The sequence below is a fragment of the Chelon labrosus genome (genome assembly GCF_963514085.1).
Source record: "Chelon labrosus genome assembly, chromosome: 20".
NCBI lineage: Eukaryota > Metazoa > Chordata > Actinopteri > Mugiliformes > Mugilidae > Chelon > Chelon labrosus.
Genome location: NC_140353.1, coordinates 17804529 through 17826071, shown reverse-complemented (window position 1 = coordinate 17826071; position 21543 = coordinate 17804529). Strand labels below are relative to the sequence as shown.

The following is a 21543-nucleotide window of genomic DNA, read 5'->3' as shown; positions in this document are numbered from 1 at the left end:
ATGCTCCAAAATTCTTTAGTTATCTTCAAATTTCATTGTGTCCTGCACGGATTAGTAGTAAATAAGTAAGTAAAGTTTATTTATAGAGCACATTTAACCACAGCTCACACTGTCCAAAGTGCTGTACATAGTGCATATTAAAAGGATTAAAAGGACTAGAATCAGCAAAGCAGGCCCATAACCCACCGAGGCCTTGACCATGCTTCTAGGTGTTGTTCTTTTTTAAGCGTGGTGGCAGGGCAACCTGGATTTTAGTAAGCTCCAGTGCTCGTCTTGCCTGAATGGAATCTTCCTGGACTTCTTCCATGGAGCTCACTTCCTTTCAGAGGGTGATGTTTGATCGTGATCATGCGGAGGTTAGATTGTTTTCATTTTGCAGTCATTTTCCACCGTTGGAACCGTACGTCTGTTTGGACTGGGGTCATTTTTCCACTTGCAGCTACTTCCAAGGAGGGTGGACCTTAGTGCAGTGAGTTTGTCAGTTCTGCTTTCCCGTGTTTTCATTCTCTTCATTTTCACTACACTCATCTGATCTGTCCGCCTACATTCTTTGAGCGCAATCAGCCTTTAAAGTTCATTCGTCTGACGTCCCCCCTGCTCTTCCACAGGATCTCAGCCAAGGTCTCCATCAGCCCATCAGCTTCCCCAGCATCTCCGGGGTCCCTGTCTCTTATGTTCATCTGTCACTAGTCAGTGATGTTGCTTTTCCTCTGAGCTTAACCGCCAAAACGTTTGAACTCCTAAGCTCCTGCTACTTAAATACATGTTTATCTTTACTTCCACATTATTACAAATGTTCTCTTGAAACTAATAATATTAGCAGGTGTGGCAACAGGAACGTCAGGAGAATCATGTGCTTGGAGATTGTCTTGACCATGCACAGACAGTATTTTCTGGCTTTTAATTTCAGTAAGAATGGAGCAGTTTTTCAGTGTATAGAATCCATCATAAATCACATATTCAGCCTTCAAATTTTTACTGAAAATACTGCTCAGTGTTCTGCAAAGGAAAAGGCACAATGAATGCTAGAGGCTGAAAGGGCATTTATTTAATTATTTAACTGAACGCTGATGATACCAGGATGAATAATAAATTCTGAACAGCTCACTCTGAACAAAACACCTCTTTAAACATACCAAGGCTGCATTGCAACCTTCACCATCAACATCATCACAAAGCTTACAAAATGTCTTATTTGTGGTATTTTAGAATGAAACCTTTTGTCTTTGCTCACCAAACTGCTCGAGGTGCTTTTAAATAGACACTGCTGTGTTGTACAGTAGGTTATACAAGTGCAAAACGCACAAGTCAACCTGTTATCTTATGCAACAATGTCAGAGCTGCGAAGACAAACTATCTGTATCTACAAGTTGTTAAAGTGAACTCTGCACTAGATTTAATTTAATTATATATAACAATTCAGCTGCAAAGGTATATGTTGTTCTCGGAAAAAAATGTTTCTACAAAGGACTAAGAGAAGGTTAGAAAGACGAAATCCTGAGGCGCTGTGTCTGAAAAATGAACTTCAACACCACCATGTGGGGAAACTTAGAAACTGAACACTGAGGTAAAATAGCACATACAGTATATTCACAGTAAAAGACTGAGCTGTGATTTATACATGTAGAGATTTATTTGAATCACCTAAAACATTATGTTGCATTTCTACACAGAAATATTAGGAGCTAATTCACGCATATCTCTTTTCTTCTACCAGGAATTCGTTCATTCATCTTTCCACTCACCATTCACAGAAGCAATGTTTTTGTCATGGCCACACACTCCCTCCCCGCACACACACACCTGCTCGCATACAGCTGTTCATGCCTGTAGTTTGTGTTTGAGGTTGCTCAGTTGCTCCATGTTGATGCTGCTGCCACCGCACACGATCACCAGCAGGGGGCCCGAGAGAGGGGGCAGGCGGCCTGAGAAGAGAAAGATGCAGTTAAGACGAGACTCTTCCATCTGCTTTTCATCTCGAGAGGGAATCGTTGTTATACGAAGGTACGATGATGGCTTCAGAATAGTTACCTTCATCCTGTAATCTGAGTATAAGTCCACTGTAGACAGGTGCTAGCGCTGCTCCACACGCCATCTCCACCAACACGCGCTCTTCATCTGCAAGCAGTGTGAAAGTACATTTACTCAAGCATTGTGCTTAGTACTGACCCTAATTCAAAGTACTTATACTTCATTTGAGTATTTTCATGTTTCTACTCCACCAAAACTAGCTTATTTTTAGGTTGACGGATTTCAAAGCATCCCCAGATGTGAAGTTTCAGAACTCATGTAAAAACCGTTTGCATCTTCTCCCTGTTCCTGTGTGGGTTTATCCAGACACCCTGGCTTCTGTCCACACTCCAAAAACATGCATGTTAGACTGATTGGTCATTTTAAATTGGAGCTAGTGAGTGTACCCCGCCTCTCCAGCAGACTGTCACGTGGGATAGGCTCCAACTTATCTTTACAGGACAAGCTTTAATTGATGATGGATGGATGGACATTATTGTCTGCAAACTACTGACATTCCAATCTGCTTTTTGATCTAATTTCTACCTAAGCCTTTGTGGGATTTCTCTGAGTGCTCCAGCTTCCTCCCACAGTCCAGTGACATGCTTGTTAGGTAAATTGGTGATTCTAAATTAGGTGTGTGAGTGTGAATGTGTATCTTTTCGTCAGCGCTGAGATAGACTGACTAACCTTCTAGATGGAGGGTTAAAGGTAACAGATGGAGAGATAGATGGATAATGGACTTGTAGCAGTAAAAGTGGTTATAGTGCAGCGTTAAGGAATTAATCTCCAGTCAGTCCTGCATCCAGTAGAATCACAGTGCTAATACCTCAGTGCTCTTAAATTCATCATTATCATTAGGAGGACACTGAAGCTTGTTGAATACCGATGAGAAAGAAAGTGCAGACTTCAATTAGCAAGTCCTTAAACAGACAACAGTGTATCTAGCATCGACAGCATCTGCTCTTAAATCAGCAGTGGCTAAAAACATACAGGTTGCATCACGCTGAAGATACACACACAGTCTGAGATTTAAAATTAGTTTTAAGGAAACCAACCCAGGAATGTTTGGACGGCATGCAGAGCCTGCTGGTCAGTCACCACTTCAGAGATGATCGTCACCTCGCTGCCCTGGCTGTACTCAAAGGCTTGCCTGCAAACTGTCTTCGCTCCGAGACACTTGGCCTCACTGTGGAGAGGCACGCGGAGGGATGAGGGGTGAGGCCGCGTTCCGAAAACTTCACTGTGGAAAACTTTCGACTCATCCAAACACCTAACCTGGTGATGTCGTCCAAAGTGACCACTCTCCCCGCCTTAACCGCAGCGTTGAAACAGTCTGCCCCCACCGTCTCCATGGCGACAATCGGCACGTCCGTCCAGCCCACATCCTTCAGGCCCTGGACGACCCCGCACAGGAGGCCCCCTCCACCCACAGACACCAGCACAGCTCCGGGCTTCACGCCGGGACCTAGAGAGGCGGCGACCTCCGCGATCATACTGGCATGGCCTTGCCTGTGTGAGTAGAGACACAAACGGTGAGTAAAGTAGTCTTACAGAGTTATAGTCCATTCACGAGCATCACATCGTAGAGACTTATTACCACAGAAGGGGGTGATCAAATGGAGGAACATAGGTGAGTCCTTCGGTTTCTGCCAGTCTGAGAGCCTCTGCATTAGCGTCATCCCAAACCTGAGAAGAAAAAGACTGCGCTTCATTTTCTCGTCTAAAGACTGAAAACATGGTCCGATGTAAACTGGCATCTGTGCCACAATAAGATCATCTTCAGAAAAGTAACACTACTCTTCACCTTGCCTATTATTTTGACAGTTGCACCCTCATCCTGGAGCCTCTGGACCACCAGCTGAGGAGTACAGGAGGGGACTAAGATAGTAGCAGGCACACCCATTTTCCTGGCTACATAGGCTGCAGCCATGCCTGCATTGCCACCTGGAAAAAGAGTTTTAGATCTACTCAGTCGGCTATTTCAAGCTTTATTATAACCAGCATATGCTGTGCAATAGTATGCATGTCACCTGAAGAGCAGACAACTCCTTTGGACTGTTTGGCAAGCTGCAATGACAGACAACCAAAATCTGGTCAACTGGATCGGGGGGAAAGGGCTTTGGAGCACCAGAAGAGGTTTTGTGTTTCCCACCTGCTGGCAGAGGTGTCCGATGCCTCTGATCTTGAAGGAACCAGAGGGTTGGGAGTTCTCCATCTTCAGATACACCGTTCTTCCCACGCGCTTGGACATGCTGGTGCTCTCCAGCAGAGGCGTGTTCAGGTGGAAATGCTCAGCCATGGCAACTTCAAGGGCTTCCAAAAACTTGTATCGGTAGAAAGAATAAACACTATTTGCTGGTGAAGCTCATGAGACGCAGTAACAGCTCAGGAAGAGGCTACAAGTGCATTAAAGAAGAGTGTCAGATTTTCAATTTTTGATGTTGATACTTTCATTTCCTGCTTTACTGTGTTCCATGCACGGTCAGTGCTGCTTTCAAGAACAGCTGTAAACGTAGTAAAACAGAGGCACAGGCAAGTGAACGTTTTAGGAACGTAATTGTCTTATTTAAATAATAATAAAAAAAAAAACTCTGTACAGTTATAATACGTCCACTAACCATGTACACGGTTTATCTGATGATAGTAGGCTATGTATTGTGTTGAGTTGATTTTTATTCTAAAGGAAATTTGTACATAAATGTTAGCAGTAAAATCTCGGTTGAACGTTCATGCTAAAACTTCTGCTAGCTTTTTTTTTTAGCATTTAGTGAACGCAGCAAGTCCTCACGATAACACGACACGACGTAACGTAAAGTGCATTATGTAAACCACTGTAAACTGTTGTCATGCTAATGTGCTACGTGTTACACTGCACTCCAGTGTGTTTTACAGCAACTAATTTTAATATATTGAATGTTGACTTACGGTTAAAAATGTCTCGTTGAACGAGCCTCTAACCGTGCAGTGTTAAGTTGTTCATATTATAGGAAATGTATCACAGTTTGAGTGTTAGCATCTAGCTAGCTCCGTCAAGTGAGGATTCACTACTGCTACTTCCGGTTGCTGCTTCAAAATAAATGTATTACTTTGGTTATTGTAAGTCTGTTCTGTGTATCCCATAGTAGAAATTCACTCACTATTCATGTAAAGTTTTATAATATTATCATTAGTAGTAGTAGTTGTAGTATTATTATTATAAAACTAACTAAACATACATTCTGATAACCTGGGTTTCTATTATTTTGAAAGATATTTCTGGCATTATTTGTTATGTGTGCTAACTTAACCTGTTCACAATTGATTCATTTTAATGGTACTTACTGTACAGGATACATTGACTATATAGGCATGTTTTATATCTCTTAAATGAAAGGAAAGTTGCAAAGCAGACTTGTCACAAACACTGCCTGCACTAGTTGACGATACTGTGAATTTAATCAGAAAGAAACTTACGCGTGAAGTGCTTTCTTCCAGTGCTGAGCTTTGAATGACCTGTGAACTATAATTCCCCTCTAAAGTCCACAGTTTATTGGTTTGAAGCTCTGTGTTTCTCTTTGCGTATGTGAAATCTAGCCATGTCTTATAGTTAATTTGCTTTTATCATGATGTATTGTAACTATGCTCTGCTGTCTTTATACTATGCATTTCCTCTTTTTCCTCACGCCTGTTCCAGCTGCATCCATCTTCCACCTGTTACACTCCTTTCATTTGTAGTTCAGACACCTCAGCGAGCACAGACACAGCTTTTGTTCTCTGCAGGGATTATAATTCCTTTATTATTATTATTGTACATTAGCTGTACAGTTACAGGTTGCATATACACAAAGTGATGGTATGCCCTCCTCAGAACAATGTCCCCCTCTCACACCAAACATCAGGCAACTTATTGCTTCATATTTTACACTTCATATTTTGTGTTCAAGGAAATGACGCAAAACCCTTCCTGTACACTGGGTGGCAGCAGTGAGTGGCACCAGAAATGAAACAGGAGAAGTCTGCAGCAATAATAATAATAATAGAAAATAATATATATATTTTTTTAAATAAAACAGCATCAGGGGAATAATACATATCATACAAGAACAAAAATATGTAAATGTGAAAAAAATGATGAAGAAAGTTTTTTTTGTTCTTCATTAACTCTGGGCTAACTTAGCCCCATTTTAATACTGACATATTTTATATTAGGGTTTGCTTTTTAAGTCACTCTTCTGAGTTGTAAAAAATAAACACGTGAGTTTTTGTTAATGTGAGTTATTTCATGGATATTAAATCCTTCAACACTTTGACCGACGGGAAACACTGCTCTATCTTATTGTTCGTTTCAGCTCCTTATAGACAAGTTGTACCAGGATGAGAACAAGTGTCTTTATCCTGAAATGAAAATACGACTAACAGAGGTTTGATTAGCGATCTCTTACCTTTAAAAACATTTTCTACACATTCTTATTTCCCTTCCTTTCATCCTACTCGCTCCCGTTTTACCATTAGTGACCTGTTTTGAACAAATGTGGACACGGCACCCAGCATTCAGACTGAGTCAACACAAGTAAAGGTGATTCATAACTGCTTTTTATATCAGTTTGAGTAATCAGAAGTAAAAAAATACTCTTCTTACATGACCTCAAACCGTTTTATTGAGCACCTCTAACACTTGGGTCGATGCAGAGCTCAGCCACCATGTGTGATAGTCCCGTGGTTTCACTTCCTGCATTACTCCTCCTTGACTTTGCTAACAAAGTAAGTGCCGACAAAACTTGCTGTAACACTTCTCACTTTCCTCTCTCCAGCTTCACTTCCATGTGCCCCATCTCACACATACTTTCACCTGATCTCTCCTGGAAATTTCGCTGCGTTTAAAATCTTCACGGCGAACAGCGTGAAGGTGTTTTCTCAACAAAGAACACATCCTTTTGCTGTGCGGCTAATGAGGCTGGCGTTATGTACATCCACATAGGTGTCCCTTTTTTTAATTAACACCCTATCAAAATAAAGTGACATGTAAAGATCAAGAACATTTGGAGAATGTCAGGCAGCGTTCATGTATTGGGCTGGGTGGGTGTTTGATGCAGCAGCCAAATGACTTTTCATTTTTTAATACCTTTGTTTTGTTCAGCGTCTCTCATGCTGCTGAACTCTTGTGAAGTTGCCAAGCTCAGAGGAAGATTCAGGCAACTTCCTGCAGCAACTCAGTGAAAATATATACTGCTTCTACTATAAAGTGGCTCCGTTGCATTCGAACAAACAGGGGAAAAAAAAGTGTCTCCGTCTTTGCCTCTCCTTCTTCCCTCTGTCAGCCTCCCAACCTTTTCGGCTTTTCTTTCTCTCGACCGCATTCTCCTCCTCCTCTTCCTTCTCTGCTTCTTCATCTCTTCTGTGTGTGTGTGTGTGTGTGTGTGTGTGTGTGCACATTCACGGTCTGGGCTTTATGCCAGCGAGCGTTGTCTGGGTTTGATCCTTGGATACAGCTGGAGAGAGGGGGAGAGAGGGGCAGGGTCACTACATCATGTTAACATTGTTAACAGGTGCCTGAACATCATGAAGGCCGACATTAAGACACGGCGTGGGAATAGATGTGCTTCTTAAGAAGCCGTTTCCGCTGGTAAATCACAGCCCCCCATTTCATTGAACTAATGGAAACGAGTATTGATGATGCTTCCTGTCCACTGTTACGTGGCCGGACCATAAAACTGGCACGTACTTCCTGTTAATACTCGGTTGCTACCAACACTGAGGCAGCTTGGAGCAAAGTCAGATATTACTGGTTCAAAGCATTAGCAGTAATTGTTAATAAGTTAGAAACTGATCAGATATATTCAGTGTTCCTGAAAGGCTTTTATTCTGGCTGATCCAGTAACTCACAATGTATGCTAAAATCTATATTATATGATTACAGTTTTTATTGAGTTTGCTACAATAATGACAAAACAAAATATGCTATGTTTTTTACTACCAGTTGCTAATATTTCATTAGATTTACTATAAATTAAAATGATCAACTCACAGCCGTATGCCTCCCCTGAATACTTAGTAGACTACAGGATGGAGTGATAAAGGTGTTTTTGCAGAACACCGTGCAGTCACAGTGACGCTGACTTTCTGACCTTTTGGATGTGAAATCTCATCCCTTCTTTTTATCGCGTTAGACATTTTATTTGACATTTGAACACGATAAGGTCAAAAAAACGCGTTTTGTGAGGTCACAGGGACCCTGACCTTTAACTTGAATGCTCATCCTTGAATCAAAGTGGACGTTTGCGCCAAATCTGAGAAGTGTGCCAGAGAACGGGCTGGATGGATTGAGCAACAACGCGAAAATCATAATGCCATGACTGTCACTGGCACAGAGGCCACTGATTGAAAAAATTAAACCTCTACGGCGCTACTGCATCGCAGCTTGGCACGATTTAACTGATCTGACGGACAGTCAGGCATCTTCAGAGTCTTCAAATTCAAACATATTTGAGTCACTAACAGCTGCTAGGGAATCCTGTTGTCACCTATTTGCGGCGGCAGCCACTAAAGTGAGACACGCTGCACAGGGTTCCACTCAGTGTTGCTGGTTTCATGCCCAGCTGGGCGGTTTTTCAATTTTATTTAACGGATAAAAATAGAGTTAGACGGACAAACAAACTTTGGGCTGGTTTGGAATCATTTTAGCAGCTTTTCTACAGAACATTCACTTCTTAGAAGAGTGTCTGTGTGTGCATTGAATGTGCTTCGCTAGTGCAAAGAGTAAGAAGCCTAGTGTCAGTGATGTAAGTGGGACACTTTACAGTTTTACCCTGTGGCGTACTGAGTTGAGTTTTCCCATCATGCTCAGCCGTACAGGGAGTTCTCACAAGCATTGTCTCCTGTCGGTTGATAATGGCACTTAAACTACATTACCCAGGGGGAACTATGTGTCAGGTAGATAAGTGCTTCCCTTTATTTAATTTCTTAATTTAGAATATAATTTACAAACAAATCAGACATAGCAATAATAATAAGAATGAATTAGAAAAATGGTTGGCTGCTGAGGTTGGTCACTGTATGATTTCTGTGCCTGAGCTGCATTTCTTTTTTATGATAGGCTGCAATAGCGTAAGCAATCTGGCTAGTTAAATTACTAAACAAAACATCAGTCTAATATTTGGGTGGTTTTGTGAACGTTTGACAGTTTTTGAACAACTTTTGGGCTGGAAACCATCAGCTGCATCTGGCGACACTTATGCATCTCCACTCGTGCAAGAAGTTGTACCCAGCATTACGCTGTCTCGCATTTCCTTACCCCCAGCAGGTTTCTCGGTATATATCCTTCGCGATCGTTCAGCCGCGCCCACCACCACTCCGTCTCAGTGTCGTCACGACGACGCAGCACAGTAATAGCGTCACCCTCGCTGAAGGACAGCTCATCACCCTGCTGGGCGGTGTAGTCCCAGAGAGCGTAGACCAAGCCTTTGTTCATCACCCCCAGCTTTTCCTGAACACCTGGAAGGAACAGAGAATGTTGAGTTAAATTCTTTGATAGTTGAACTGTTTATTCATTAAATCATAATTTTTTACATAAACTTCGACCCGCCCTGAGTTTGTCTGTTTGTACCTACCATAGAGGAACTGAGAACACTGGGTGTAGCCCTCTTCCATCTCCTCACATTTGTCTGCCGCTGTTTCAACGTCACTGATTGTTGTGGCGAAAATAGCCGCCCCTGACTCCACCAGCATCTTACAGAGGTGGACGCTGTTACAGGAAGCTGCACAGTGCAGAGGAGTCCTGAGAAGAACGACATTAAATCAGACTTCAGACATTCCTCCGCCAGCCAAGGTTCATTCAGCTTCAATAAACACAGGACAAAGATGTTCCAGCAGTACACGTCAGATATCAGCACGTTACAATAAACTGATGTCAGGCCGAATATAAATTTTACTAACTTCTGAATACAGAGCCTCACTACATATGATAATCTCCTCTTTCAATACTGCTGAGGAGGCTGAGCCAAAATTAATTCATAAAGTCAGTTATCTCTGTCGTTGCTGCCCAGGACCGTATTCATTACTCAAACTCCCAGAAGTCTCTCAGCAGCCGCCGCTCTTTTATTAGTCCAGATTATTGCATGATTCACTGACTGGATGAAGGCACTGACCATCCGTCACTGTCGGCTGCGTTCACATTCACTCCAAAGTCCAGCAGGAACTTAACAATGTGGTGATGGCCAGCGCAGACGGCGTTGTGAAGAGGCGTTATGCCCTCATCGTTAGGCATGCTGGGGTTTTCCACCTTAAAGACAGAGATGTGAATGTAGAGATATTAGACTGCATCAAATTTAAAGATTCTTTTGGTATCAGGTTTGAGAAACCCTTTGTATTTACAAGCGGAGTATAAGTGCATAAGTGCCAATATCCAGTTATACAGCAAAACTCGGGATAGTGCAATATTTCTGTGCAGTTAGAGGCTGTTGAGTGCCTCGGGGCATACTGTCAGACTCAGTTTGTTGTAGATGTGAAGCATCAGATTGTTTCCTTGAGAGTATCATCTAGAGTTTTGAAAGTCAGTAAGCACTTTTTCCCTCCAGTGAAAGATGTCAGAGATAGATGAGGGTTTGCTTCTAGAGATGTAAGGCTTTGTTCTCTACGTGCTGCTGCAACACTCTGCGATAAAGAGCCTGTGTCCTCAACAATAACCGCACGCCTCACAACTGAGACCACCTCTCCCCCGACACAGCTGTGGAAGATCAAAGATAGAAAGCGCTGCTGTGAAGGTACTGAAAAAGCTTCACACTCTTCTAGTGGATAGCCAATCTGTTGAGGCAATCTGCATGTGGGTGTAATTATTGGCAGGTAGAAACGTTATTCTGTTGCATAACAACACAGAAAAGTGACCTTTAGAATTTTAATCAAAGTGGAAGTATTAGATCCAAGCTGTGTCTGCTGATACAAGCAGCCCAGACTATGAAGGTCCTGGTGAGTCTTGGTCTTGTCAAGACATTGTTCATTGTGACATTGTGAGGATTAGGAGTGTTATCCAAGTCCAAACGTAGCCTTCATTTCAACTGCTTTCAACATAACTCCTCTAAGACGGAACACTCTCATGGTTTATATCCTTATAAGACACAAGTCACACGTTTCCTGATGATAAATATTATTTTCTCTACACACTCTGAAGGTGAAATGGTGTCTCACAAGGCCACATACTGGGCCCAGTACTGTTCTACTTTTATGCTAATCCTAATCATCTGTCCCACCATCTTCATGCCCAACCATCTACCATGCTGCACACTGCCCTATCTCCTGACTCTTCTCTGAACTAAGAAAATAAAATAAATAAAATAACTGGACTTTGATAGCATCTCTCACAGTATATCCATTTGAATTAGCCTTGATCCCAAAAGTTTATCTACATCACACTTTTTTATTGTACACTATTATAACAGAAGGTTTTAACTTTCTAGACATTTGTTTTTGCATTTGCTAATTTGCTGTGTGAAAAGCTTTGGATGTGTTTGGAAGCATACATGCATGTACAGCTAAACTATAATATTGAACACATGCATTATAATGCACATTTTGCTACTGCACCATAACACAATGTTTTACCTCATATATGATTCTCTGCACCAGATCAAACTCTCCCTCTAGTGACGCATCCAGCAGCAGAGCTAGAGGGTTGAACTTGACTCTCAGGCCGTGGCCTGTCCGCTCCGATGACGGCTTCTTCAGGTTGGTTCGCTTTGTCTACAGAACATGGACAGAGGGAAACAGGAAAGTGTTGACAATGCAGAATAAGAACTGCTATGTAAGTACATGCTGCTTAATCTGGCACATTAGCTCTTGCAGAGAATAATTTTGTTTAGGTTTGCAGTATCATATTTCTGTCTGAGAAACTATTGAGATGTTTTGCTAATATTCAGATCATATAGTCCCTTGTTTTGATGCGTGTACCCAGATTTAATTATACTCCTACTACCTTAGGCAGTGCAGGTGGAGCAGGAGGCGATGGAGAAGGGGAGGCGTGGCCTACTGAGCTGCTGGCAGGACTAGATCCTCTCTGGTTGTTATTGTTCTGGTCTTCTGGCTTATCAGGTGCAGGGGAAGGGCTGGGTTGGGTCGGCGGAGACACATTATTGCTCTTCTCTGCCTTTGCTGTTGTCTCTTTGGATGTTTCCGTGGCAACAGAGGGAGGAGACAAGCGGCGGGAGTCAGAGTTCAGGTTTTGACCTTCCACCCCTGCGGTTGCCACATTGACTTGCTTGTCACCAGGTTCTACGTTCCCATTGGCTGTGTGGACGTTATCCATGTCTCCCAAAAGGCATTCGGGCTGATAGAAGGTGTTGCCTGGAACAAAGAGGGAAAGTTAAATATATGCAGCATCCATTTAGACCCACTGATGTCCCCTGGCCATCTCATCTCAGTGTCTTACCTGAGCCTCCCTCCATGCCTCCTGCCAACGTGTTAAACCTGTAGCGCCAGAACAGAAATTCACATTAGCTTCATTGAGTAAAAGTTTCACTTTTTTTTTCTGGTGGGCTGTAACATACACTAGCGCCCACCTCTGGTACAGTAGTTTTTGGATGTTTGGCCCTTGCGGACCCTCAGGTTCAGTGATTGAGCTTCGTTTCTTGAGAGGTCTTGGCGCATTGCTGAGGCGTCGACGGAGGACCTCCAGGTCTGCGTCACTCTGGTATCTTAGTTGGGAGTGTGCTGTGGAGGGCAGAGAGCGAGAATTAAAATATTTAATGAGAGTTTAAAGCCTAACTTTTTCATTAAATGTTTTTGTTTATGGCAAACTTAGCTGCTCATGCTTCTAAGATTGTGCCTTAGACTTTAAGATCAGTTTAGTACCAAGATCTCTCATCTTAAAAGTTTTTTGTAACAGAGAAGAAGATGACTGGGAACGCTCCCTGCTCTAAATATGTTGTTCATCCTTTTGGCAACACAACTACGTAATGCTGCTTCACTTAAACTCAAAGTCAGCCGGTCTGTTTTTGTATATCAAACATTAATGAATTAAAATGTCACATTCATTAGTATTGTCCAGTTTGATTTATCCTCTGGGACCTACCGACTGGGGTGAGCTTAGTAGGGCTAAGGGGGCGAGGGATGTTGTCCACGCTAGGCGGAGGCACAATCTGCCCATCAGTGGTCTCTCCTGCGCCTCCTTTGCCTCCGTCTTTATCCGTGACATCCTCCCCTGCTGATTTTACGCCTCCTCCTCCCGTGAAGAAAGGGACAGGTGACGGAGAAGTGGAGGAGGTGGGAAGGATGGGTTTACCGTAGACTGTGGAAAGGGGAAAATGATAGGGAGTGATTTACATTCCCTTGCAGACACAATAAATGTACAATATCTCAAGTCTATGATCTAAAATTATAGTTCATGTTTCCGTTAAATTACCCGCTTTGACAGTAGTCCTGTTGCTGAGAGATCCATAGTTTTTGGCTTGAGGCTGTTGGAGGTACATGCTGTAGATGGAGCTGCTGTTCATAGTGGCAGGGCCCTTCCTCGGGGACTGAGGCCTGGAGGGATGGTCTGGGACGTACGGACGCACGGCCACCGCCGGAGGGGGATCTGTCCGCTCCGTTTGTGGGGACAGAGGAGAGGGCTGGGAGGTGGTGGCAGGACCTAACAGCAGAGACGAGAAAAGGAAATTCTGCAGTGAACGTGACAGTTCATCTTTCAGTTTCTCTTAAAAAGAAGAGCTCTTAATAAATAAACACAAATGTGAAATTTAAGAACAGGTGTTGGATTACCTTGACTTGAATTAGGAGGGACAGAAATACGCTGCTGTATTTGCTGTGAAGAGGAGGATGGTGAAGAGGAGGTGGAGGTGGCGTTGGCGGCACTGGATCGAGGCCAGCCCAGAGTACCGGGGGCAGAACGGGGCAGGGAGCTTGTGGCACAGTGATGTCCCGCTGCCTGGTGGGCGGCACTGGGGTAGGTACCATAACCAGAGGGAAGCTGTCGGGAAGGAGACACAGAAATGAAGAGTGAATCACGTAACCTACTTTTATTCCACTAAAACCTCCATGACTGATTTTTCATCCTGAGAAATTTCAAGTTGAAAAGTTCACACAATCCTTCACTGCACTGGGTCAGCAAATTCAGAGCCTCAAGGGGGCTTTAAACGAAATGAGGAGTTTGTGTAATACCCCTCACTGCACATGAAATCCTCTCTCGTCATTCCAGCGTGTATGAGAACAGCTCTTATAAATGACATTCTTCACTTTTATCGGTGTCTAATGTGGAAACAGTACCTGCTCTGGACTGTTGGTCCTCCAGTCCGGCACATTCTTACTGATGCTAGGCCACGGCGCTTCATTGGCTGAATGGAGGGAGACAAAGAGAGAGACGTGTGTGAGAAAGAGAGAGAGAGGGAGGGAGTTGAACAGCTGAGAAAGGGAACAAAGGTTAAAAGAGGAAAGGCGATTAATGAGGGGAAGAGGCAGACAGACCCAAACAAAAAGGAGGATGACAAAGCACTGTGGAAAAACAGGTACATGGTAAGATAGAGTCAGCAGTTAGAGGAAGAAGAGAAGACTAAATCATTACATGTGTTATGATGGGAGGAGGCCTGGGAGCTCACTTGTTGCTTTAAATTAGCTGTTTTCCAGTATACATGGCAAGGCAAGCAAAAATAAAAGCCTATTATTATCCATATATAGCACAAGACGAGGCTGTGTACACGTGCCCCATTACTTAGCACCACAGCACACAGGCCGCACAACAATTATGCAATGTCTGTCACACACTCATCGAGTTATTTTTAATTTGACCTGACGTGCCTGCCTCTCAGTTGTCAAGCCTCAACAAAGCGAACGCTGTAATGTATAAGGACAAGCGCTAAATCGCTTAACAACTGCTCAACATGACTGATGATTACAGTCTATTCTCCGCAGCAAACATGTGGTTTAGTGCTGTAAGTGGCACGGCGGCGGATCAGAAGACTCTCTGATCATGTGCCGGGTTGTAAAATGTTTGGGCTGTGTTGATGCTGTTAGGTCAGGAACTGAGAATAAGAGTTGTGTTCTGTTATTTTATTATTTTTTATACCAGAAAAGATACACTTAGTGGTTACCATGGCAAAAACCACGACTCCAAAAACTGAAATGTTCTGCCCTGAAGGTTTCAAACTGACTTGATTGACTGTGCTGTAGAAAATCAAACCCACTGGATATGTTGCAGTTTAACTCAGCCTCAGGCTCCACAATAGTAGTGTTACATAACTAACTGACTCAGTTCAATGAACTAAGGTCACATGGCCGGCCTGTCACTAAATCTCGATCCACTGTTGCCGCTTCACATGTGAGGGTGAAGGTCAGTGGCCTAGCCTGATGATTCAGAGTTTCACAAACTCATTGACACCTCACCCATAAAGACTCATTAAAAGGAAACACCCTAAGGTATTTCTAACGTAGTAGTGAACTGACTGATGGACAGGCCAGCCATACGTGAAGCCATGTTGCTAAAGCAGAAAAGATTGTACGATAATGTGTCCTCCTTTGTGAAATGTGGACAAAATTTAACGTTGGTTTTGAAAGTATCGCTTTAAATCGTTACCTAACCATTTGGCCGAGATGTCAGTGGCGCAGCCACGACACAGTTCTGGCAAATACCAGACTCACACTGATTAACTACTGAACCTCTTGAGCAAGTACAGCGAGCTGTGGTTCCGTAACCTGTTGACTGGCGCTCTAACGCACTGACCTCGGGAAGAAAACAATCACGACAGGAAACAAACAGCACGCTCTGTGCGAGGTGGAAACTTGGCCGTCTGCCTGAGAAGCCAGATTAGAAGCAGTCGCAAGGGTGTCGTGGAGAAAAGACAGAGACGGCACGGGGCGCCATCACAGTATGTCCCGGTGCAAGCGACGCAGGGGTGACTCAGGCCAACAGTTTACCAAAGCTTATCGAACTCGTCACTACTCAGTCTTTACATTTATTTAGCATTACACGAGAATTCCCTCTCTTGCCAAGAGTTGGGTAAGAAGTTTGATATTCTCACATCTGTCAGGAAAATATGAAACTAAAACAAGGAGGACACAGCTAGACTCATATTTGTATAAAAGCCTTTACAAACAGGCTGTAATGTGCTAAACAGATGTTATTACACTTACATCAAGCTAACAGTTTGCCATGTTTTCAGTTTTTAAGGCTAATGGACTGCAGGTTGTAGATATATAGAAGTTGGTACTATATAATATAAAGTATATATTTAAATATTAATGCTCATTATTGTAAATTAAGTCTAACTCATCCAAATCTAATGCAAGGACGAAATGGACACACCTTTTCAACAGGATTTCTTGTTTTTTGACTCCATCTCCAACTGAGTCTCCATAAGGGACACTCAAAAAGAGAGCTTTTGTATCAGGGATTCTGGCACACAGATCTTGTTACCACTTCCTAGCAAATATTAGTTCAGGTCAGTGGAATATGAAACCATTTTTGTCTAACAATGTCTTGCTGGGAGTTTTGTGGACTCTTGTCTTAGCATTCATACGGGAAATGATAGATATTTACAGCTGAATTCACAGCTGCCATGACCCCCACACCCTCCCGTTGTATGCCTCAGACTTCCTTTCATTCAACAGTCGAGCCCAGTGGACTGTTGACATGACTTACAACTATGTATTATCCACTTTACATAAGCCTGGCAATAAATAGAACTGTGGCATTTGCTTTGGCATTCAAGAACACAATGGGATTTATAACAGTGCTGGTTCAAGACACGTTGCTTATATCCAGCAGTGGTACTAAGGATGTTTTCACACTGACATTTTGTTCTAATTCAGGGAGCATTTCTTACAGTATTATTACAATGTTCGGTTCAAGTTCACAGGGGAGTCGAGACAAAGTTGTGACGCCCTCAACACTATGTTCTTGCAAACAGTTTTGTGATTGGTCATAATTTTGCGGGAAAAATTGGATAAGGAAATATATCAAATTGAAAGCAGCAGCAGCGAGTGTGAGCACGCTGTCATTTATTGCTGTTGTGTGGTTGATGTAGCACTGTTGGGTATAAGACCAACATGTTCAGGTTGAGGCTATGTGTAGGAAACATTTATATGCTAGCTGCATCCCTGTTTCTCTTTGTGCTAGGCTAAGCTAACTTAGCTCAGCTGGTACATGTAACATCATATTTACTGTAAATGGAAGTATATTTCTGCCAGTGTGATCAAAAATTATTTTGAGAGACTGAGTCATTATTTCAAGAATGTTTCTACAATGACTGCTTTTTTCCATCTCACTGATGGAAATGGGTTCCCATAGATTCGAGGGTGATGGCTCTAAATGTGAGTAAGAAAGTGAATAAGTGTATTTCCCAAAATGTGGGCTATTACAGTAAGCCGGGTGTTAGGACATTTAGACTTCAGCATTGCAGTTCTTCACTGAGTACAATTAGTTCCACTGTGTCAAAATATCATTTATTCTAAATGTGCAGCTCATCATCATTTTTATCTTTTTTACAGCAGTTTACCTCCTGCTTTTCCACATCTCGTAGGGAAGAAATAAGTGAATATGAGTCTCAGTCCAGACTGCGGTTTGCCCTCAGTTTATTTTCTCAGGCTGAGTTTCCTAACCCCAAGCAGCTGCTGGCTATCAGATGTCACGTCTGTGTCCTTATACGAATGACCTTTACATTTTAGGGTCATTTTGTGCAGCTGATTCAATTATGTTCTCTCTCCTAACCATCTGGTCTGTATTATAGCACTGACATGAGCACACTATGAGTGCCCCCCTTTGATTTTTCAACCCAGGATTCTCCTCACACTTGACTTTAGAATCATTACTTAATGTATGAACCTCCAAGAATCTGTAGTATTCTGTAATGGTACATACATGGTACAAATGAAGTGAATTAGAAGGGTGGGCAGTAGCATCTATAAATGTATATTTTTCCTTATTTGAAGTCCATAAGTGACAAATGATTTTAATGTTTTCATATGTATGATGCAGATCTTAGTTGTGGTTAATGAGTAACTTGTCTCATATGTAAAGAAACTGTAGGCGCAGGCATCCACACACCAGGGGGCACTGAAGAAAAGGGGTTAAGGCTCAGGTGCTGCTAATCTATCATCAATGAAGCTAGTTGTGAGTAAGATTCTCTAACGTTTTCTCTAGGACTCACTGTTGTTACTGTCACCCGCCTGAGGGGACCGAGGTCCCTCCCACGTCTCAGTGGGTTCTGACAGGATGATGTCTAAATCTGACACCTTCCATTGGCTGGGAGGCTTCTTGATGCCACTCCTGTCTTCCTCTGCATGGCCACACCCAGCACGACAGTAACACAGCCAAGTACGAGACAGCAACAACCACCAAAAACAACACGGACGACAACATCGGGATGACATCAGGATGACAGCAACCACCACAACAAGCGACACAACAACGATAATCACAAAATCACCATGTTAAATTGTTAACATTGAAGGAAACATCAACAACAACAGATACAGGGAAGGAAATACGGCACCAACAGACAGGAAAAAGAAATAAAAGGACAGAAAGTTAGAGCTCAGAGATATGAGACAAAGTCATCCAAGTCTTGTAAAGAACAGCATCTTAAAATGCCAAACAAAGAAACAAGATCATTCTACCAACCCGAGAGGGAGCGGATGTGGCTGAGCGGGATGGGTTTGGGTGGAGGGTCGGCCGGCTGGGGGTACCCCGTCTCCTGTCTCCCCTCAGCTGGAACCTGGATGTAGGGACAGACAGCCGCCACTCGACCCGAGACTCCACCACCAGGCTGGGAGGAGGTTTGAGGAGAGGGCGGGCCTCCGCCATTCATGCGACTCAACTAGAAAAGAGCAAAGCATGAGGCGTGCAGGAACTGTCAAAGTAGTGGGGTCACTTAAAAAATTATAATGACATTAACAGTTTGTACTTCTGCTCTCTTCTTATGCAGACGTTCTCTCAGGTCACCGATGCGTTGATCCATCACCGTCACCTGGGAGTTCCTCTTGTTCAGCAGCTCCTTGTTCTGGGCCAACTTACTGCTCTGCTCCAGGTTGTGACGGTTGCGGGCCTGAAAATAAAGTATTACGATTCTTACAAACCATTTCTGACCTAAAGAACTTGAATGTGATGATTTACATGCAAATCAGAGGTTTCAGAGTAGGTATAGTTTACTTGAAGCTCCTGGTAAAGTTTCCTCAGCTCCAGGGCTGCAGGGCCAGACAGGGAAGATCCTTTATGGCCGGTGGTTGCACCCTGGGACCCGGGGGGTGCCCCCTGAGCTGGTGAGTGCAGTTGAAGGCGTCCTCTCCTCAAATCCTCCAATTGTTGAGTCAACTGGTTAAACAAACATATGAAAAGAAAAATCTTTAGAGCTCACCTGAATGTAAAAAACAAATAAATTTAAACTAAATTTTACCTGATCTTGAAAAATAAACCCTAATGCAAACAACTCCACATTACCTGGTCGACTCTGACCACTGCAGACTGCAGCTCCGCCTGCTTCTCCTGAAACAAGCTGCTCACATGGTCGATCTCTGCAGCTGGATGCAACAGACACAAGCAGAAGAGAAGCAATCACCACTGTTCTCTTCACCGTTTGAAACTATATTATATACTGTAAGCCACATTTAAGCTGAATGGGATTTCAGCCATTTTTCTGTGAACAGTTTAAAGAAATCCCTTGTGCAGGCTTCCTTCATGCTGCAGCAGTTCGACTATTCCAGATTAAATTCATGGTACACAGTTTCATAATTATCTCTGCAGTGTGTTGAGGCTTACAGAGGTTTCCGTTGATCAGTTTGCTGTAGTCCACTTGACCTCTCATGGCTCTGATCTTCTTTAGCTTTGCTTCCTGAGTTTCTACTCGCTCCTTCAGCCGCTGCAGCTTCTCAGCTTCGGACTAAAGACGAGAGGAAAAAATACACAAGTTAAATTTATATATATATATCATCACAAAAAACAGGAGGGAAGCTTATAGACTTAAAGAAGTTAAACAGACATCTGGATCCCACCTGTGTCTGTCCCTGGTTAGATCTGCCTCCTTGCTGGAGATACCTCAGTCTCTGCTCCTACAGGGAAATAAGATGAGATTTCCATTCAGTCTTTACAAAAACAAAACAAAAAAAGCATTAAGTTTTTGTTTGTAGCTTAGTATGACTAAGTCCAAATTCAAAATAGCCTTCTTTCACAAACTGCACGTCTAACTGTCCCAACCACTCACCAATGTGGGAGTGGTGTTGGGTTATGTACATTATGTTGTCAGTGCTGTCAGTTCAACCTGATCAAACCAGCTTATCTGCACGCAGCCACATTGTGTTTTACAAGCTTTCAAATGAAGCATGGAAGTCAAGAAGAGGACATACAGTACAGTCAGTGTGTTATTAACCTGACACACTATGTAATGGGAGAAAAGTGTTGTGAGTCATTCATCAAAGTTTTTAGTCCAGTTTGCTATCTGGCGCCTGTACACACACTTAGGTGTATTGTGTTTCAGCAGCTACACATTTATCAAGCTGTCATGCAGAATTTCATTAGCACGTTCTGTTGCTGTGAGCTTGCAGTCTGGAAGAAATCACAGGCTGTGAATACACTGATAATGGAATAATTCCCTAGTGATTTTTCTCAGGTGTGTTCACTTCTCAGCACCTTGTACACAGGCTCAGACTGATTGACTGACAGCGACTCCCTCACTTTTAATTTGTTAGACCACGAGGCAAACCCCGAATGAAAATAAGTGCATTCTATTCAGGTTAGATGGTATCGAGCATGCAGCCTCACTGGGACATGTGGTGGAACTGATCCAGCATTAACCAAATAAGTTTCCTGTGAAGTTCGGTTTACACCATATTATTTTCAGTGTATCGAGTTTGACGGAATTGCAATCATGGCACCTGTTAGTGTGTTAAAAATGTTCTCCTTCTCCCTGCTTCTTCTAAAAACATTTAAAGGTTGCACATTTTGTTTTCTGTTGGAATATCACTCGGACCACCATGTTCGCACCATTGTATCCTTTTAACACCCACCACCCACTCTTGCTACGTGGGACTAAACAAATGCGCCATCGTGCTGAAACCAACAGGCAGGCTGGAAACACTGCAAGAGCCGCCTTCATGCGCCAGAGGAATGAATCAGATCTCAGCGGGAGACTGAAGATAGTCATTTACTTTCTATTACTTTCTAATGGAAAGTATTCCTACACATGATTTTACATAACATTATTTAACTGTTTCATTTATCAGCCTTGTTGCTGCTTTAATTTAAGTTAGCTTGAACGTAAACTCAACAGCTCCCCATGTAATCACTCTGCAGGTCTGAGTACTGCTTGATGCACTGCGAGACTTTAAGAGAAAGAGGATGGAATGGACAGATGGAGGCGAAAAGGAGAACCAGCACAGAAGTCAGGTGATGGATGGAGATAAGGCTGCCAGAAAAAAATGGTTAATAAAAACTCCATTTATTTCACATTATAATGTCTAAGGATGCTCTCTCACTTATATTCTGTTCTGATTCAGGGAGTAATTGATGAGGTGTTTTTTGCAATGTTGCATTCAACCTTGGTATGTCTACCCGATCGAGACAAAGCAATCAAGACAAAGTTC

At 42.9% G+C, this 21543-nt stretch overlaps 2 protein-coding genes across 3 annotated transcripts in view; both read right to left on the bottom strand.

The window, feature by feature from the left end:
• Window positions 1-517: 517 nt before the first annotated feature.
• On the bottom strand, window positions 518-5153 carry sdsl (serine dehydratase-like). The gene is made up of 9 exons (XM_084569324.1): window positions 4939-5153; window positions 4166-4336; window positions 4044-4080; window positions 3818-3957; window positions 3611-3699; window positions 3289-3522; window positions 3069-3199; window positions 2032-2118; window positions 518-1925 (listed from the first exon to the last, which is right to left on the bottom strand). The coding sequence occupies exons 2-9, from the start codon at window positions 4310-4312 to the stop codon at window positions 1822-1824; spliced, it is 969 nt and encodes a 322-aa protein (XP_084425450.1). The 5' UTR covers window positions 4313-4336; window positions 4939-5153; the 3' UTR covers window positions 518-1821.
• Window positions 5154-5775: 622 nt separating this feature from the next.
• Window positions 5776-21543, bottom strand: part of LOC311505207 (apoptosis-stimulating of p53 protein 1-like) — a 46344-nt gene continuing 30576 nt past the window's right edge. For both annotated transcript variants that reach the window (XM_084568651.1, XM_084568650.1), the window contains 18 exons: window positions 19957-20013; window positions 19724-19844; window positions 19406-19485; window positions 19118-19279; window positions 18873-19013; window positions 18590-18785; window positions 14242-14309; window positions 13738-13945; window positions 13382-13609; window positions 13052-13267; window positions 12540-12690; window positions 12410-12447; window positions 11957-12324; window positions 11587-11724; window positions 10137-10270; window positions 9600-9766; window positions 9284-9483; window positions 5776-7481 (listed from right to left, as the gene is read on the bottom strand). In XM_084568651.1, coding sequence (XP_084424777.1) covers window positions 7440-7481; window positions 9284-9483; window positions 9600-9766; window positions 10137-10270; window positions 11587-11724; window positions 11957-12324; window positions 12410-12447; window positions 12540-12690; window positions 13052-13267; window positions 13382-13609; window positions 13738-13945; window positions 14242-14309; window positions 18590-18785; window positions 18873-19013; window positions 19118-19279; window positions 19406-19485; window positions 19724-19844; window positions 19957-20013 — 2715 coding nt within the window. In that variant the 3' untranslated portion in view covers window positions 5776-7439. The remainder of the gene's footprint in view (window positions 7482-9283; window positions 9484-9599; window positions 9767-10136; window positions 10271-11586; window positions 11725-11956; window positions 12325-12409; window positions 12448-12539; window positions 12691-13051; window positions 13268-13381; window positions 13610-13737; window positions 13946-14241; window positions 14310-18589; window positions 18786-18872; window positions 19014-19117; window positions 19280-19405; window positions 19486-19723; window positions 19845-19956; window positions 20014-21543) is intronic.

Coding starts and splice junctions, on each gene's coding strand:
- sdsl (XM_084569324.1), bottom strand. CDS start 4,312: ATGGCTGAGCATTTCCACCTGAACACGCCTCTGCTGGAGAGCACCAGC. Junction 3,700..3,817: donor CTGTCAAAATAATAGGCAAG/GTGAAGAGTAGT, acceptor TTTTCTTCTCAG/GTTTGGGATGACGCTAATGC. Junction 3,200..3,288: donor ACTTTGGACGACATCACCAG/GTTAGGTGTTTG, acceptor GCCTCTCCACAG/TGAGGCCAAGTGTCTCGGAG.